Genomic DNA, 20153 nt, shown 5'->3' with positions numbered 1-20153 from the left:
AGGCCAGGGAACTCTCATGTCTCTCATGTGTTACCTCCTTTGGAATTACCTTGAAAAAGAACCTTCTGAAAGGCTGTCTGATCTCCCCTTAACTATTCATGTGGTATCTTGCAGATGCTCAGCATTCATCCCCTGTACTTCTTTGCTGTCTCACATGACCAGATTGTGCTATTCCTCTTTCATTCTCAACTGCAAGGCCACCCAAAGAGTTAAAGCCCACCGGGGTCAAAAGGATCTCTTCCCAAAAAAGAATAATGTCTCCTGTAATATTCTGGGGCATCCACTGCAGACTTATGACTAGGTCTCTGAAGTATGTTGAGATGCTGTGTCTGGGGACAGTTATTCTCAGTTACAAAGAGTACCACGCATATGAGGAAATGGCTTCAGGAGTTTTGGGGTGAGATGTCATTTGGATATGAACCACTTGGTTTTTGTATAACCACGTGTAGGTTTAGCTTCCAGCAGACTACAGTGACATTTGAATTAACAACACCACAACACTTTTAAAGCTACAATGCAATTGATTGCCAATTGAAAGCCACTGCTTTTTTTCACCTGCAGGAGTGACCAGGCTTTGCTCAGCTCTTCCTGCTAGCGTAACAATTAGTTATGTTAGTACTGTCAAAGAGCTTTAAGAAAAAAAAAAAAAAAAGAATTAAGCCACCAAACACCATAAATCTGGCTTAAAACAATGAGGTAAAGCACATATTTTTACTTTTCTTCTGAGCTTCTGGGGGGTTTTGACCTATACAGTGACCCTGGGGCAGCTATCCAAGCTTTTTTCCCAGAGCTACATACACATCTAGAGGTTAGTCTGTGTTTTCACCTGAAAGTGAGATTCTCACATAATCACTTGAGCTCATGAATAGCAACATGAAGGATATCATTAAAGTACTGCATTAGTATAAGAGCATGACCTTCAATATTTATGTATTGGAAAGCAAGTAACAGTTTTAAATGAATCACTTACAGCTGGCCTGAAAAATGGTTTTCCCAGAGAAAACAATGCTCCTCTACTTCTGTCTTTGAACTTCTGGAGATTCTTGTTAAGTCACCTCAAAAACAAGTTAAGTCCTCACTCAAATTTCAAGACTAAAAACAGTATTTGCACAATTCTCACATACTAATATTTTTATCCTGATTCACAACCCCACTGGATTTGCTTTTAATGACTGCGAAGATAACAGCATTCAATGTGAATTGCATGTGAAAAGCAGATCACAAGGTGAATCAGCTGGAAACACTGGTCTTTACTGCATGAAGTTTAACAAGGCCAAGTGCCGGGTCCTCCACCTGGGATGCAATAACCCCAAGCAGAGCTACAGGCTGGGAGATGAGTGGTTGGAGAGCTGCCAGGCAGAGAAGGACCTGGGAGTGATGGTGGACAGTCGGCTGAATATGAGCCAGCAGTGTGCTCAGGTGGCCAAGAAGGCCAACGGCATCCTGGCTTGTATCAGAAACAGTGTGACCAGCAGGGCTAGGGAGGTGATTGTCCCCCTGTACTCGGCTCTGGTGAGGCCGCACCTCGAGTACTGTGTCCAGTTTTGGGCCCCTCGCTACAAGAAGGACATCGAGGTGCTTGAGCGGGTCCAGAGAAGGGCGACGAAGCTGGTGAGGGGCCTGGAGAACAAGTCCTATGAGGAGCGGCTGAGGGAGCTGGGCTTGTTCAGCCTGGAGAAGAGGAGGCTCAGGGGAGACCTTATCGCTCTCTACAGATACCTTAAAGGAGGCTGTAGCGAGGTGGGGGTTGGCCTGTTCTCCCACGTGCCTGGTGACAGGACGAGGGGGAATGGGCTTAAGTTGTGCCAGGGGAGTTTTAGGCTGGATCTTAGGAAGAACTTCTTTACCGAAAGGGTTGTTAGACACTGGAACAGGCTGCCCAGGGAAGTGGTGGAGTCACCATCCCTGGAAGTCTTTAAAAGACGTTTAGATGTAGAGCTTAGGGATATGGTTTAGTGGAGGACTGTTAGTGTTAGGTCAGAGGTTGGACTCGATGATCTTGAGGTCTCTTCCAACCTAGAAATTCTGTGATTCTGTGTCTTCAACTGTATAACTTCTATTCCACTATTTATATGGGTAAAATACTTATACTTTTAATTAGCTAAAACCAACATTAAACTACTACATTAAAAGGATCATAGAATTATAGCATGGCTTGGGTTGGAAGGGACCTCAAAAATCATCCAGTTCCAGCCTCCCTGCCATGAACAGGGATGCTGCCCACTAGATCAGGTTGCCCAGGGCCTCAGCCAACCCAGTCTTGAACACCTCCAGGGATGGGGCATCCACAACCTCTCTGGGCAACCTGTTCCAGTGCTTCACCACCCTCAAAGTTCAAAGTAATATTAAAGTTCAGTAACTGTGACATTTTTGGTCTCAGACACTCGTGCTTTCTGAGAAACATTTAGAAGATTTGTAAGCCAGTGTTTTCTATTATGTTATTTACATTGTTAATAGCACTTAAATTCTATGCGCAGGTCAAGACCTGATGAGTTATATGCTGTATGAATAGTGTACATTGATATTCCGGGCATAAAAAACATATGGCTTATTGTGTTGTTGAAATAACATTGGAGAAATGTTAAAAATAGGGAACTACTATTGAAGCTAGCAAGCAGAAGAAGAGACGGAGGTCTTCAGAGCTGCTGGATACAAATCTTTCCCTTCCACCTGAATGACAATATACCACTTATAAGAAGTCACTGGAACAACCTGGAATTATGTAAAAGGTCAAAGTCTCACAGAAATGTCCACGAGCCTTGAGCTATAAACTGTGGTCCATCCCTACTAAATAGCACTGAGTTAAATACACATAATATTCTCCTAACATTATTTCAAGTATAGTAACACCTGTAGCCATACAAAGAAGGTAACTGAATTAAGTGTGATGCTAGGTGGTCTTACAGGCATCTAGAAGGAGAGAGGGTAACATATAATCCTGCTTTGTCCATAATGAACCTGTATTTAGGAACACATTCTAAGGATACTTGAAAGTCCCTCTTTTAGAAGACAGACCCTAATCTTATACAAGGAACTGAGGCGTGCAGATGATCAGTAGGAAAAGAAAGACTGCAAAATAGGGATAACTTGCTGAAGCCCAGATGCATGTATTTAGAATATTAATCACATGGTGACAGACTATGATATTGAATCACTACAGAACAGACCAAGCCCATGTAGAAAGCAATGAACATCTGACAAAGGTACTTGCTGTGCACTCCTCAGGTGGAAGTAAGCACTCTGTCAATTGCTACAGTAATTAAAATGAAGTCTTCCATATGGATCAGCAAGACAGTTCAGCAGTTTAGTCACAGCTGTCTTTCACAAGTACAGAAAAGTTCTTGGGTCTATACTTCTAAAAAACAGTTAGAAGCCTAAAGCCCAGTTACAGTGGTGTTAAGTAGAAATAGAACTGCTCACCTCCAAACGTGTCTTTCCTCTTGAACTTAAGTAACAAGCTTCTAGAGGCAGAAACCATGGTAATTTACTTAACCTTCATGAAAGAGAACAGCGTTGATAATAGAGCTCTGACAACAGTTTGATCTCCAAACAACAAAAAGGCCGTCACTGGGATGTACAATTTTTGTGTGTGTGATTTTTTTTTAAACTAAATTCTTTGATCCACATGTTAATTAAAAATTTTTAAGTCAATTAACATACTGCCTGTTGATATCAAAGATTTCACAAATACTGAGCTCTACCACTGACACAGATGTATTAGAGTATGATTCTGCTGCTTCTTGCACGTGTTTCTTCCCCCTGCCTTTGCATTTGAGAAATCAAATTAGATGCTGCAAAACTGTCCCCCCATGGGACAAATATGAAAGCTTGATTTAGACTCAAGAGCAGTTATTCACACAAATAGCCTGAAATTCAGTAGCAAGAATTTCAGAAAAACAAGTACTGCCAGATTGAATCAGGGCACACTCCTATCCTCTTTCTGGATATTGCCTTTGGTGGGCAGAGGCAATGGAGGAAAGTGCAAGAAAGCCTCAGGAAGAGATGGTCTGCCTCCTAACTTGTATTCTGAATAATGAAGTTTAATATTCTCTCCAATATTTTTCCCAAGTTGTAATTGTAATTTAGAGCAGTGACAAGATCTACAATCTTTTGAACTCTTGATCTCAAAAACAAATGTTTCTTCCAAAATTATTTTTCCTATCAGTTTTTAATTGACAGCTTTTCATCTTCATTGACTGTCCATCTTTTTTTTTTTTTTAACAAAACAGTAAAAAGAAAAACTCTCTTTCTGCCAAAGCAGCATACACCAATACCTTACAAACTTTTTTTCTTACCTCTTTAAGATAACCAGACAAAACTCTTAAGATTCTTAATAGACTGTCTGTATTCTTTTCCTTACTCATCTTAAAGACTTCTTTGATCATTTTTGAGAGGAAATAACCAATATTGCACAATATTTCACTAGGCCATACCACTAAATCCTCTGAAGGCATCATAATAACATAATAACACAAGAACACATTGCTTTATTCTAATTCTTCAAATCTGGTTTGAAGGTGCAGTCAAACAGCAGAGGTCTTCACTGAGCTGTGTACAGTCCCATCCTATTCCCTCTCACAAGCTGATGCAGTGATGTGAAACTTTGCAGGCTGGACTGGTAATTTTAGCATTTTCAGGGAACACAAGGCTTCTATTTGTGACAGGGAATGTCATTTGTTAACATCTGGGCTATTCACCTGACTCGAGCAGGTCTCCCTAGAGCAACGCAGAGTCCTTTCTTTTTCTGTCCAGTCCATAACATTTTGTGATTTTGGCAATCTTCCCTTCTTCCTCCCCTCTTTCCATCTTATATTTATAAGTATATTAAGTATAGGATTTGGTCAGTAATTCACAGGATTTTGTTAAAAACCAGCAAAGGCTTCTTGAATGTCTCGATTTTAAATACCTACAAACAGTCTAAATAATGCATATGAGAAACACTGTTGTGTGGGAAAAAAAAAAGAGATCTGGCCCTTCAGGTGATTTAATTATAATAAAATAATGTCACAAAGATATGTATAAAAAAAAAAAGATCAGATCAAACCATGTTACTGACTTGTTTTCCAGAAAGCAGATCCATTATTAATGCACTCCATTAATTATACCCATTATTTACATAGTGCCAACAGCACAAATATCTACAAGCACACACAATAAGATGACAAAAACCACAAGGGAGCAATCTGAACTTAATAAAAATTGTTTGTTCACAGTTCTTGGGCTAATTAAACCCTGTAAATGAAAGGTCACAAAGAAAATCCATATCCCAAAACTAATTGCACAAGCTCAAGTTGAAGGACTGTTTAAAGAGGTTTCAAAGTAGCTTTTACAAAGGTAGCTTCCTACTTCAGACGATTTACCCCATTTACATCCATTTGGTCAGCTGTTCAGCTGATGTTCATCAATACAGCTCATCTTCAGCCATGCCATTCAGTACCAGCTAGAGAGATAGGTCTTTTATTTCATACTGTTGTTTTTTTTTTCCACATTTCTAGCAACCCAGATTTTCAATTGGCAATGATTTCATATGACCTATTATTTTTAGGCACAAAAGTAAGAAACCCAGACAACTTTTGTATTTATATGCCACCATTACAACTCAAGTATGTAATTTTGTTATTCAGAGTGAGCTACCAGAGAATATATAACTAGGCTAGCAAGCTGAGGCTTGCAATTAACTTTTTCAGACACAGTTATGAATTTCAACAAACAAGTAATAATTGAGGAGTTAGCATGACCGTTATTACTTCAGAAGGATCTGCCACAGCAGCTCAGTGCGACTTCAGCTGGACTATTAGTCACTGTGTCAGATGCAAGCACTAATACCCAACTCAGCCTGGCATCAGCACACGATCTGATCCTGAAAACTGACCTGAATAAGCTTTACTCTCAGGAATGATCCCAATCCAGGCAATGGATTTGCTCTTAGAGAAATCCCATACTCCCTCGCGAGTAAAGTAGCAAATATCAGACATTTCTGTCAAAATAAAAATAAATAAATAATAATAAAAAACACTCTCTCAGAAGAAGTCTTTGAATATTTATCAGTAAAGCCCTATCATCAGGCAATCAGAAGTGGCTCACAAAAACTGAACAAGTACCACACACCACACTTGCCTGCATCTTCCTCTTTCATTATTAAGCACATGAGCAAAGGGATAATCCGTGAGTAAACATTTCAGAATGTTTACACGCAATACTTAGGAAAGTGCACCACGAAAACAGTCACTTTGTCAGAGCCAGTGTTCCCAGCAAAACTGACGTTTGTTACAGCACGATCATTTCAACAACAAAAAAACCCTGTGATGATACGAACAGCATTTGAACAACCAAAATGTTTTTATGACTTCAGTTAATGGGTAACTTATTTTTAGAACTTGTTAAGTCATGCAATTACCACCGTGGAGATGAAAGACGGGCAAGAAACAGGGAGTGTTATTGCAAGAATACTAGCTGATATATTACAACCCCTCAAGGTCTCAGCTCCTTCGTAAATCACGTCTACGGAGGGACACAGCTAGGCTTCTCTTCGTGGCGGTATCGCAGGAAGTTTCTTTCTCAAGTGCAGGAATATGGAAGAGACGGCTCCATTTGACCCAGGAAAGGCATAAAAACGAGATTAAGCACTGCGAAGATCTGGCAGACCTCTAAAGCAACAGAGAGACGTACCGAGAAGGCGTCACTTTTGAGAGCAGGGCGTGTGTGAATGCAGCGGAGCTTTCTCAGAGCTGTCACAAATCCGGCGATCAACACATCACCGAGCACATAGGCAGTACTAAGGCACCTAAACGGGCTCTCCTGGTCGCAGGATCCCACATTTACCTCGTGGCTACCTCTGAGCCAGACCCCCCAGCACCACCACCCCCTCCCCACCCCCCGGGGGACTCACGTTTGTAGCTGGCGGCCCAGGGCTGGTAGCCGTAGTAGCCGGTGATGCGCAGGATCCTCTCCTCGATGGAGGTGAGCCCCACGGAGGCGCTGGTGAGGTCCTCCACGGAGCGGGACCACTTGAGGTCCTCCTTGATGGCCTCGTCCACCACCAGGTACTTGAGCTGCCGCAGCTGCGGGCTGATGTCGGACAGCCGCCGGGGGCTCACGTCGGGGGAGCGCCGCATGCCGCTGGGGGCCGGGAGAGGGGCGTCAGGGGCCGGCAGCCCCCCGGCACCTCCCGCCCGACAACTTTCCCCGCCCGGGTGTCCCCCATCCCCGTCCCCATCCCCATCCCCGCCCGGTACTCACAGCGTGGCGGCTTTGCCCCGCGCCGAGCCGTTGGGGAACTCGCGGATCCCCATGGGGAGCAGCAGCAGCGAGGGCTGGGGGGCGCCCAGACTTCTCGGCGGGGCGAGCCGGCGGCGCCCACCGGCCGGGTGCGAGGCGGGAGGGAGGGAAGGAAGGAACAAGAAGGGAAGAAGGGAGACGACAAGGAGCGGGCGGCGGCCGCGGAGGGTCCCCGGGCTGCCGAGAGCTGGGAGAGCCGAGGGGCGGGCCGCCGCCGCCGCCGCTGCCGCCGCCTGCCGAGCGGGGGCCGGGCAGGGCGAGCTCCGCGCTCCGCGCCCCCCGCCCCAGCGCGCTGCCAGCGGCCGCCGCCAGGGGGAGCCCCGCGGCCCGCAACCGGGCCGGCCCGCCGCGCAGCGCGACCCCTGCCGGCAGCCCGCAGCCACGGCACGGCCCCGGGACCGGGGGCGGGGGTCCTGAAGAGTCCCCTCAGGGTCCTTCTGGGGGCGAGCGAGGGAAGGAGGGGGTAAAGACGCGGGTGAAAGGTGGGGTGTTCACCTAGTATAACCACGTCAAAAAAAATTAAAGTAATAATAGGTGCTTGGTGGCCTGCAGATATAGTTGGAGTTGGTTGAATAACTTTGTGGGTACGTGTGTCCTATAGGAAAGGAAATGGAGAAGTCCCAGAAAGTTACCAGGGATAGCAAACCGTGAACGTTATGGAGGCGTTCCTGATAACTACAGGTAATGTTATCTAAAGGTAACTGTGCCACTTATAAAGCTGTGCCACTTTCAGAAACAGAAAGCAAAGTAGCCCCAGCTGCCAGGAGACAAACTAATATCAAACACCCGTATCAAATCATGCACTGACTTTGTGTTATCACCTGCACAACAGTTATTTTGTCTGTCCACACAGGCGTTTGGCAGCGTGATGGAGTGCCCTGCCAGGCACACACGCCGATGCAGGAAGGTGACTTGGACTAAGGTGAGAGGATGGAAGCGACATTCACCAAACCCACAGATAGTGATGACTAGCTTGATTTAAATCTCCTCAGATGTTCAGAGCAGCAGTAATGATAACAAGCAATAATGGGATTAGACATTTCAGTCAGGCCCAAGTCCAGTGTCACTCTATATGCAGAGTCCATACTCTTCCCAGCTTTAAGTGAAAGACAAGGATAGGATGTCAGCTGAGAATTACCTGTGCTACTGCATGTATCTGGTGTCAAATATCTCCATTATTATTCACAGAAGATTCTCAAAGTGTACTAAAAATAACATCCAGAAATGCAAGTCTGGGCTAGCAGTGCTCAGTATAGGGTTAATTCACATTGGCATGGAAAAATGGCATAAAGTTCTTTCAGAGCTGCAGCAAACAAAGGCTCAATCAACCAAGCCCAGCCAAGCAGCAATACCTGCTGAGCACTTACCCACCTCTCATCATGGGCTGGACAGGTGGGATGGTGCAGAGTAGCAAACGCTTGGTCAGTACTGCTGGACTGCCAGTAAAGTACGTCCCTGTCCATTTTCTGTATTCCCAGAAAGGTGCCATGGAATTCAGAATCTCCATTGCATATCTCTCCACTTTATATTCCAGAATCATCTCATTCCTTACACGTGCCCCCCAAAAAGATTGTTTTTCTGCTGTTTTATTCTTTCCCAGCTACTGTCATTTCAAGGTGTAACTGGAATGATGGATGACCGTTAATACTTTCTCCTGTCATGCAAGTAAGTGACTTTGGACAGCTTGGGTGGCAGTGCTGACAAACTTGAAGAGAGTATGCATCTTGTGAGAGAGAAGAAAAGCGTGGAAAATTGTGAAGTTTTGAAAACGGAATTGTTTAGTGAAACAACATTTCAAAATTACAGTAAGAGGCAACATCAACATAGTTAGCTCTTAGGATCTTGTCAAACCTTGCTGTAAATGTTTGTTAAAAAAGAAATATTTGTGGGGGCATGCAAAAAAAAAAATCTTGCATTCACTATTTTAATTATGTTTAAACATTGTACTTGAAATTGAAACTGACAATATGCCATTGAATGCTAAAAGATAAATATTCAGTCCCACGTGATGTTGAATTTGTGGATTTATGGAGCTGACTTGAAATTTTTTGTATGAGGAGAGAAAAAGTAGTGTATAAACTAGCAATGCACCCCAAGAGTAAGGAACAAGTTACAGAGAAAACATTTGCTAAATGTTTTGTATACCTGTCTAAGGAATATACCTACACACTATTTAGGGAATAGTGGGCAAAATGGAGCAGAATTTGTCTCAATTTAGATAGGAACCATCCAGTACTCTATGCACCGCCAAACTGGAAGCACTGTGAATGGCTTTTCTGAACCTTTTATTAGCGTTACTTTAATAAAATACCTACAGTTTTTCATGCATAGAAGAGCTGGGAAATATTGTACTTGAAATAATGGCAGAGCCCTGTAGGAGGAAACAGTATTTGTTACAGAGTGTTGTTACTTATTCTGTCCTGTTAGATGCACATTTTCTTTCCCTAGACAAGAAATGATATGCTTGACTGATAGTCAGCTCTTAAATACCACCATTAAGATATATCAGCTCTATACAGACATTATGATGCCATGTCAGAGGAAAATACCATTTAAGCAGTATTTATTTTCATCTCCTATCAGTAGTAGTTTGGCATAAGTTTATCCAAGATGGAAATTTACACTTATCAATACATTATTCATTTCATGTGAAGGGCTAGTGATTTCTACCCACCTCCCAAAATGAGTTTTACATTTAGCAGATACAGCGACAGGAGTAGGATAACACAGAAGAGAGATTTCAGTGGGCAAGACAACAGTCACAACTGCAGAAACTACTATCTATCTTCTCCAGTTTATAAAAAAATTACCTCTAGGAACTCAGAGTCTTTAGAAGAGGACCCAGCTTCCTCCTCAAGCAAGTATTCTTCTGACCGAATCTCTCTGCAGTTGATGTATGTTCCTGCTTCTCAGTATTTTTATCCTTATTACAGAAGATGCATACCTGAGCCATTAATCAGATGTTCTGGCCCCAGGGATTCTTGGGGTTTAGACAGATATACAATGTACATGATAGAAGCTCCATATAACACAGGGAAATGCTTATATGGCAAAACTATTAATTTTCTCTGGCTGGAGTCAGATTTGACATCCACATGAATATAATGCTACTGTATAGCCAAAGTGGCTCCAGCTAAATCAGTGGGACCAATTTAATATTAGTATGCTGTTCTGCCTGGATAAGGGTGCAACTTTGAACATAATCTATTTCACCTGCAAATTTTTGAGTCAGCAACAAAAAATATGTAGCTAAAGGCTTCCTAGTCTATCATGGGTAATCTTGCTTGCATTCACATTTTAAAATATCTACTACTACCTTTAAATGGTATAAATAAACCCAGAGAACCAAGAAAGACTGATATAGTGGACAGATGCTGGCCAAATGCAAAATTGGATAATAAGCAAAATCAGCTCAGCCACCTTCAACAGACTCACACTTGCCTTCTCAAGTAGAGGGAGAGTGTGCTGGAGCAAACACAGATAAATTTAAGACAAGTTGCAGCACATTTTTCATGTAAGCTCCCACATTGTTCTCAGACCCCTGCAATGCACAGGCAAAACCAAACAAGCATCAGGATTTCAGGCATGACTCCTTGCCAAAAGCAACTAGAAAGCTCTGAAAATTATGATGTAGTTGCCTGTTGTAGTCAGGAAGGTACACAGAGATCAGTTCCAGAGAGGTATGTTGCTTTATATAAAGCTGATTTTAATCTGCTGCTTCAATGGTGTTGAATATAAACTGTTCAGCTTCTTTTTTGCCAGTGGAAAATAGAAGCCTCTTATATTTGGAATTGAAAATAGGTCTATTGATTGTTTTGCTATTTATTGTTAGTTAAGAAGTGAAGGGAAAGAAAAAACTTTTTTTTTAGGGCATCTCATTATTTCTTTGCAGCATATGAACATTGCCCTTGTGTTTCTTCTCAATTCAAGTGGAAAACTGAGAAGTGAAAAGCAGAAAGATAGTCTTTGTTTTTAAAGTCTCCTTCCTCATTTTCCTTCTTCCAGCAACAGACCCCAAAAGGACTGTAGGAGGTGTCAAAGACAGAAAATACAGAACAGCAGATCTCTTCAGTGTCCCGTATTTTGAGAAATGCCAGAGGCATAAATCCCAAAGCCAATCTGTGCTCTACATATACTTGGTATCTGCCATCATGTTGTGCCATTTCAAGAAATTTATACCTGAAATAAAGGACTACAAAACAAAAATTAAGGAAAGAGTAGTTACCAGTCTTGCAAGTTTTCTGCATTTGCCTATCATTCCTACTTTGTCCTTTTCACTTCACTGACTGTAGTATGAGTTTGTCTGCAAGGAGAATCAAACAATCTGGGAATAAGGAGAAGGGGGAAATTATAGCAACAGCTATCTACCCTGGCAAGCCCAGAAAGACCACCAAAAGAAATAATCGAAAAGCAGCCATGAAGATTTAGGGGAGAGAACGAAAGACTCCGGACAGAACAAGAAAGAAAACTTAATGGATTTGTGCTCAGGGAAGGCTTTAGTGAATCAGAACACAACATTCATACTGCATTTAAAGTTGCTTATCTGGAAAGTGTGCTAGCCCCAAGAAAAATCTGATAATTCTCACCCTTCAGATAAGCTTTTGTTTTTCTAGTTTTGAAGGTGGTTTTTAAAGTTGCCATTTTTTGATGCAGGAAATGCGTTGCTAGCCTTGGACTGCGCAGCTTTCTTGGCAAGGTAATTTCTGAAGAGAATAGAACACCTGGAGACTGATTTGACAGGCAATTTCTGTTGTATAAAATTAATGGCAGCTGTTTGAAGCTGCTCATGTGTCTGAAACACTAAGAATCCCACAGCCGAACTTTTGGTCTAGCACAGAAGGTCAAGGAGTGGTTCTGTACTGTGAGGCGTAGCCACTTCCATATACGCATTTTGAATCTAGTTCATAAGTTAACCACACATATTTTCCAGTTCTTCAGGAAATAATTTTGGAAGCTATTCCACATTCTGCTACATCAACCCAGACCCCAGTTCAACCACATCTCCCTACAATATACAAAAAGGTGTTTTCTCTTATCCTTTTGTCACCTACACTGGATATATTTCATCATATCATAGCTAAGAACAGTTTAACACTGCACTTCTTTTTCCAGCTGCTTTTTGAAATTAAAAGACTTTGTAAAAAAAAAATAAAAATAAATAAATCTGTTAACATTACCAGTTTGTAGTGAGAGGAAGAACAGCAAGAACTACAGGCAGACAATTCACAGAGGTACTATGCAGGTCCTTCGTACCATTCATTTGTATACAGGGTCATCCCTATGTACTGCATATCCACGTAAGGGCAGATGTTAGTACTGCTTTGAGTCTCAAGCAATACCTCTTCCTCATACAAAACTATTTAGCAATGGAAAATGGATTCTTTCATCCTTCGCTTAGTAGATTCTTTTATTGTGGTGATAAATTTGGAACAATGAGATTATTTGATTAAACTTCCTCAGTCACTGCTGAATGGACTACCCTGCTTGTAGAATTAATAAAAAGGCCAAGACACCTAATTAATATGCTTGGTATTGGGCTAGATTGGCAGCAGTGCAGTTTAATCCTGCCAAAAGGTATTTGCTGAGGAAAGTCAAAAAGCTTTTAAATCACTCTTAAAGGTTGAGTCAGGAGAAGATGCCCTTGCAAAAGCTGTAATCCTGAACTGTCCAGAAGAATTTCCTCTTCTCCCAGGGCTGCTTACTGCACAGAACAATGTTAAATAACAGTTTTTCCTTGCATTATTCAATGCATCAAGCTTGATTTTGATGTGCATTTTAATTGGTAAGCTAGATACAAAAGCTTAAGCTGGAAAAAGCAACATGTGTTTGCATTCTCTAGCATTTTTTAGTAGCTCATGGTATAGTAGTATTACCTATTCTAAACTCTAAAGGCAAATTTTCATGTACAGTAATTGATGGAGACCCACCACATCACTTTCACCAGAGCCTCACATTTCATATAAACATGTACAAATCAGAAAGACATGGAGAAAGTGAATGAAAAGCACCAGTTGTACATAATCACGCCTACCAAAAATATCACAAAGATCAAGACGAATGTCATAACTGCTGTTTAAAATCATGCATCTATGGTAAACATAACTACAGAAAGTTGTTATCAAGTAAATTGCCTCATAATTGTCATACGGAAGAGCCTATAAAACCAATCTCAAACTTGATTTCAACCTGTTTTGGAAACACTGTTTAGATTTACTCACTCTGGTATTTATGTGCTCTGTGGCGAACATCCCACATAATGAAAATTTGCTTTACAACAGTTTTTCTACATGGAAATAGTCTTTTGCATATAGACCAGAGCAGCTGCATTTCTCAAAAAGAAGAGCCCAAGCAAGTTTCAATTCAGTAAAATTGAAAGCAATGTTCTCCCCCAACTTGAATTGATCTAATTTATTTCATGCTGGTGAAACTCCGCTGGCTTGATGGAGTTGTCTCCAATGTACAACTTCTGAATACACACTAGCCACTTATTTTGAAGAGTGGCATGATTTTAGTGATCAGTCACTTCATCGTATTTCCAAAAAAAAAAAAACCATGACTCTAAAAAAAGTTTTTATTGCAGGTATCAACTTCTAATTTTGTTTAACACAAAAGCACATAAAGCTGCTCAAAAATCTGTGGATCTGTGTGTTTCTTTATTGGTAAGGTTTCTACTAAAGAACACTTTTACATTCCTTTTTCTAGGCTACATTCATTGGTTTTGAGCTAAAAGTTTTCTTTATGTATAAGCTTTCCCTTGTTGGTCCATGCAAAATTCTTATTAAAGCAAAAAATCCTGAGAAATTCCCCCAAATATAAATTAAGCCACATCAACAACATAATAAACAAAAATTAAAAACAGTAGTGACAGCATAGAGGAGATCACATCATACTTGGATATCGTCAGTAGAAAAAAAGACATGTGCCTTGATTAATTTGAAATACAAATATTATCCTTGGAAAAGTAATCCACAGACAAAATTGAAAAAAAGATTCCCTATGCTATAGAAAGCCTTGGCACTTGAGGAAACAACAGCGCTGTTGGAGACTGAGGATCTATGAGAAAGACTGGAGAAGAAAAACATGTCTTGGGATGCTGTGTTTTTTTTGTTTTGTTTTGTTTTGTTTTTTGGTGGTGTTTTTTTTTTTTTATCAAATACTTGGATATAAAGATAAATCTACAGTAAATAAAAAAGGCAGGAGATTGCAAACTTCCTTAATAGGATTTTTGTCTGCTAGAAATATCTATATTAATTATTTCAAATATCTGAAGAAAGAAAAATTAGAATAATGTGGTTTTTATTTTTTCTTCCTGCTACACAACATAAAGATGAATCAATTGTGATTTCACACAATAAAACATTGAAAAAGGCAGTATTTTATGCTTTACTATTCATTGAAGAGGTGATTTGAGCCCTCTGTATCTCACGTGGGATTTTAATATTATCTTCAGTGTATTCTTTGTAAACAGTGAAAGAGAATTAAAGTAGCCCCTATAAAGCAGTCAGTGTTACTGCCTGAACACTGAGCTGCAAATAGCATTTTGCCATCCTCCAGTACTCACACAGGTTTATACTAATCATGTTTTAGCTCTCAGCCACAACTAAAATTAATGTCTTGTAAACTTAATATAGTGTTTCTCTACTAAAATAAAATAAATCCTCATCACAGCAAATTTTAGTCTGACTTTTGGCACCAATTATAGACTAAAATTTTATTTATTCCTTTTGTTGTCAGAAGTAATAGGGCCTTTTTGTGCCTCCTCCTCCCACACGTTCTATTGTGAATTACTCTGATACCATTTAGGAGACAAAAGCCCAGTCATGCCAGGCATCTCGTGACTGAGATGGTCATATCACTCCCTACTCCTCAAGTCCCTTTGTGCCAAATTCAACCATAAAGCACTTCTTTATCCTAGATCAGAGCAAGAGATCACTTTTCCCTGTCCTCCAATAGTTAGGGAAATTCCTTGCTTTATCAGATACGATATTGCATACAAATAACAATAATGTAATAGCTACTTATTTTTTAATCCAATCTTAACAGTAACATTAATCAACATCCAGAGACATAGTACATTCAAATCACAAAGATACACAGTAAACATGCAAGTTCGCAGCAATTTTTCTGATATTGTAATAATCCATGGACTAGCAGATCAGTTCTAGGCTCTGGTATATCTGCCACTACAGATCAAGCATTCATCTTCTGTGACCAGTAATTTTTGTAGCATGTGCACACATTATTTCAGTATCAAGCTATTCTGTGTTAGGAGAAGAGTTAAAAAAAATAAACAAACAACAACCTACCGTATAGTTGATGATAAGTTCCCATTGAGTCAAAGAGGATCTTAAAATTAAATTGACAAACAATATTTCTGTTTATTTAGGAATTTTGCCATTTAATAAACCTACACAGTGACTTTATCAGACTATTGTACAAGTAATGACTAGGCCTTGCAAAATAGATAACGGGAACAGCAGCAGCAGAAAATATGCAAAACTCCTATCTGCCTCCCAGTTCTTCCATAGTGCTTCTATACTCCAAGTAGACAATCTTCATGACATTAAGTGAACCTGCATCTATCACCACCAGATCATACGTAAAGATTTATAAAAATAAAAATACCCACCCACACACCCTCTCCGCTCACACCATGTGAGGTAGCCTAGGGATGAAAGCTATTTTTCAGGCTTGTGCATCAGCAGCATGAATAAAGGTTCACTATTTAGGAGATACTTAACCCTTTAAGAAAAGAGGAAAAAAGGGAATTGTTTTCAATTCCTCGCCTATTCTATTTGCACTGGGGCAATAGGACTGCACAGGGTTACATCTCTTAAGTTCACAGATCAGATTATAAACAAGTAGATGTGGCAAGAAGATGCCATCTTTGTATGGTCTCCCTATGCTGTGATCTTAAGACTGGGAGAAAAGAAAGATTAACACACATTAATCTTTGCTTGGGATAGGAGAAAAAATAAGGGACTTACATCTCAGCAAAAAGACCTTGCTGTTTAGATACTGAGCAAAACTTTGTTTTGGTAGGGACAGTTGAAGATCAAAGTGCCTTGTTTACGAACTTTGCTGAGCCCCCACCACTAGCATTTAAGAAGTTAGACACACATCTGCCAGGGGGTGAATCCCAATCTGTCCACCTCTGTTCTCCACAGTGGAAGCTTCACTCTCCACTGCTCACTGGCAGTAGCTGTTTCATATGCCAGGCCAAAATCATGCCACAAAATACAGACTTAGTATTAGATTTCTAGAGGTGTTGCTGCAGTTGCTTGTATTATTCTATGTACTATTTTGTGTTGTATTAGTCACTAACTGCCTCATTGTTAGCAGCCTCCTTAGTTTTTCCATTTTATTACCTTTCAGTTATCAAACAAGACCAAAAAGAAAGAAATCCTGGAGATTGGGTAATGACTTTTCTCTTTTCTGAATGCTTATTCTCTGGTTAGGAACCAACTTTTTCCCTCAACACCATGCCCCTCAAGACTTGGGCTATCATTTCATCTGATAAAATTAAGTTATTCCTGATTTTTATCCCTTCCCATTGGTGCCCATCAGCTCTGTCTCATGTGAGCCAGCTCAGAACTCCAGAGAACATCTGTCACGCCTTTCAGAAACGCATTTATAGCACTGTAACTTTTGAAGAGATCTTATGGCGACATTTTGTAAAGATACAAATGAAGCAGGAAAGAAATTTCCCCATGACTGTAGTGCTGGGGGGAGTGTGAGGGCGAGTGCTGCTTGTCTGCTTCCTGGCTCCAGTTTGGCCACATACAAGAGACAGTCATCAAAACAATCTGCAGAAGCAGTCAAATTGCAAAGAAACAGTACCCAGATGAAGGGGAGCCATTATTGCATCAGTCCCAGTGCAAGTAGAAAGTACCAAGAAAAACACAGAACCTCCTGACACTACTCAGAGCTGGGAAAAGAAGCCCTGCAAGAAAAACAAGCAAAAAATGGAAAGATCCTTAAGAATTTGACCTGAAAACCATGGTATCTGATTTGCTGAGTATCAGACAAGAAGTGTTGTCGTCTGCCGGCAGTAAGTTACCAGCATACAATTTCCTTCAGAAGTTCATCCTGCCCTCAGTTACCTTGTTCTGGAATAGGCAGGGTGACCGGAGAGCACGTGCTTTTCACCTTGAGGTCACCACAAGCATGCTCAGTGGTTACCACCTCGTGCCACCTGTGTTGTGACATTGCGTGACGAAGGCCAACAAGACAAGTGCATGTGCAGAGAGAAATCAATGAGAGATCAACTCAACTGATTTACAGAAAGTGTATCTGATGTAAAGGTCCAGAATGAAGGCAGATCTGACAATGCCCACTGAATGAAGATAGGTCAAGGCCATGACCATTATTTATTTATTTATTTATTTATTTATTTATTTATTTATTTACTAGGGGAAAAAAAAAAAAAACAAAAAACTCCTGTGCAATTAAGTTGTTCACCTACATTAAATATGCCAACAGTGTTTCTGAGTTCCAGAAAAGATTACCCCTCCTGCTTCATTTCTACACCTAAGCACCAGTTGCTTTTATTTATTTACATTTGTTTTTAAGGTATTTAATCTCAACAGACAGAACTGCTGCCAATGTTAAGCAAAGGGCAGTAAGAGTTGAAGGGAAGGACAGGAAAATCTCCTTGAGAGTGAACTGTGTAGTTCTGGGATATGAAACTCTTTAGTGCCAGCACACATATATTCTTACCCTCTGCTGGTGCTAGGATGTGCACATGTGGATGCTCCAGCCCATGGCATTGATCAGCTCCTCCTTCAAGCTGCTGTACCAGCCATGAACCCCTCTGAAGGCTGTTCACAACAGGCCAGTATATTTTGCCATCTTCTGCAGCAACACGACCAAGCCCTAAATAAGCAAAGAATCTAGCTGTTGAGGTATATGAAGAGATGTATTTTCCCTCCCTTCCTCTACCTGAGATCAAACTCCAGCATTAAATTTTCAATAGATGCAGTTTTCTAATCTCTCTCCTCTTTGATCATTGAGAAGGTTTTAAAAAACAACCCATAGGTTCCCTTCCTTTTGAAGTTTTACACAGCAGGATCGTTACTGGTAGATAAGCAGATAGATGTAGTGCTCAGTGTTAGAGTTCCACTGTCACCATAACAACGTTTACTGGGGATGCTGAGCTACCGGCATTTGAAATGAGATCAAGTTCTGCAGAGTTGCGGGCAGGTGACACAGCTTTCATTTGGAGGCTGCTCTCTCCAGTAGTGAGCCAAGGCCTTCAAGAAAGACTTGTTCCTTTTAGAAAAGAGACCAGGGAATTTCCATGCTTAACAGAACAACATGAAACTTTCAGGTCTGCTCATCTCATGAGACCAGATGAAGGTTTGCAGGCATTGGTAATTCATTATTCAGCTTCTAGTTACCTTGCAGCTCTTGCCTAGATTGCCAAGCTAAAACGAAGATTTTGTAATGGATGCCTTCTTTCTCCCACTCCCTACCTCTGTGGATCATCTAACACAATGAAACGAGCTCATTTCAAAGTCATTTATGGATAAACAGTGATATTAGATTGTTTTGTAAGCACAGTATTGGTGGAAGGTGTTGGCTGAAAATTTAAGAAAAGTTTCCTTTTACTCCAGAAATCAGCAGTTTAAACTGTGTTTAAATAATTTCTAGGAGATTATAAGCATCATCCACATTTATCAATGAATTAACAGTACTAGCAGCAATATAACACTTCTCATGGGGCTCACTAAAGTCATAAATGTATCCCAGGGCAGCCTGTTCACTATACTCAGTGTAATAATTTCCTTTCAGTTTGGTTGCTTAGTTCTAGACTGACAAGCCATATATATATATGCGTGTGGGTAATTAAGGACCTAGTTAAAGCTGCAGAAGAACGTTCTTCAGTATATGCTTAAGGTGGGCTAACACAATTCCTAAATTCCTACCCAGTTTGAAAAAAAACAAAAACAAAAACTAGGAATTCCCAGAGGCACGTGACACTGGATGCTTCATGTCAAAAGGTGCTGGGAATTGGCAGCAAACTATACATCATTGGTACTTCTATGATACTTTCCATCCAAAAATCACTTCTCTGAAAACAGCATTTCTCTTTGCTGCAGGTGGTTTCAACTCTGCCTTTTAGATGGTGACAATGTGGAAAAATAGAGTTTTAATTAATATTATCAAAACTTGTGGTGAACAAAAAGGAAAACCCAATTCTTAACTCTGGCACATAAGCAGTGACATCCAGTGAAAGACAGTGAAGCTCCAAACACAGTTTTTACTGGAGCCAACACTAATCCTGCCCACTTTGCTATAGGATCACCTTGTACAGCTTACCAAATAAAAAAAAAAAGTCCATAAGTAGTGTTCTCCTAAGATAAGCTTGCCTTATGTCAAAGACTTAAGAGAATAGTTAAATATTTAAACAGTAGTACAAGAATTGCTGCAAGGAAGAATGAGGGGAAATAGAGGACCATCATTTAGAACATGCTTAGCATAGCCCTGTTGGCAACATTATGCTGTGTTTCTGTAAAACATCATTTCTAGTGACAGGGGGCTCAGGCAGCAAATAAGAATCTCAGCAGAATAAGTTTTGGTGCTAAATAGCGCCACATTGCTGGGCTGTCTCAACAGACATTGGTGAAAAATCACTTGCTTTGTAGAGGTTCAGTTCAAAGAAGCTTGCAGCCTCCAGGTGGTGCAAAAGCAAGGCTTTGAACAGGTGAAATTAGCATGAAGCTCTGTACAGAAAATTCTTCTGTTGCCACACTTTTCCACATTAAATTACTACTACTTTTAGCTTTTTCCCCTGGTGGCCCTACTAGGCCTCTTTTTCCTTCCTCCTAGCCTTTTTGTACTATTTATACAAAAACTGCTTAGAGCTAAGAGAA

General features: G+C 40.7%; 1 protein-coding gene and 1 long non-coding RNA gene across 4 annotated transcripts in view; one reads left to right on the top strand and one right to left on the bottom strand.

Annotated features, from left to right (window-relative positions):
- SLC35F3 (solute carrier family 35 member F3) overlaps window positions 1–7445 on the bottom strand; it is a 159163-nt gene extending 151718 nt beyond the window's left edge. For both annotated transcript variants that reach the window (XM_068676188.1, XM_068676190.1), the window contains exons 1-2: window positions 7240–7445; window positions 6890–7119 (exon numbers count right to left, since the gene is read on the bottom strand). In XM_068676188.1, coding sequence (XP_068532289.1) covers window positions 6890–7119; window positions 7240–7292 — 283 coding nt within the window. In that variant the 5' untranslated portion in view covers window positions 7293–7445. The remainder of the gene's footprint in view (window positions 1–6889; window positions 7120–7239) is intronic.
- On the top strand, window positions 6904–14362 carry LOC137853628 (uncharacterized). 2 transcript variants are annotated; one of them, XR_011094605.1, is made up of 5 exons: window positions 6907–7043; window positions 7880–7959; window positions 8132–8200; window positions 8879–8943; window positions 11284–14362. It is a non-coding gene; the product is annotated as an uncharacterized lncRNA (long non-coding RNA). The 2 variants fall into 2 exon arrangements; XR_011094604.1 differs by lacking the exon at window positions 7880–7959 and having other exon boundaries at window positions 6904–7043.
- Window positions 14363–20153: the final 5791 nt, after the last annotated feature.

This window comes from Anas acuta, chromosome 3, assembly GCF_963932015.1.
Source record: "Anas acuta chromosome 3, bAnaAcu1.1, whole genome shotgun sequence".
Taxonomy (NCBI): domain Eukaryota; kingdom Metazoa; phylum Chordata; class Aves; order Anseriformes; family Anatidae; genus Anas; species Anas acuta.
The sequence above is the reverse complement of the archived record's forward strand: the minus strand, read 5'-3'. Positions and strand labels throughout refer to the sequence as shown.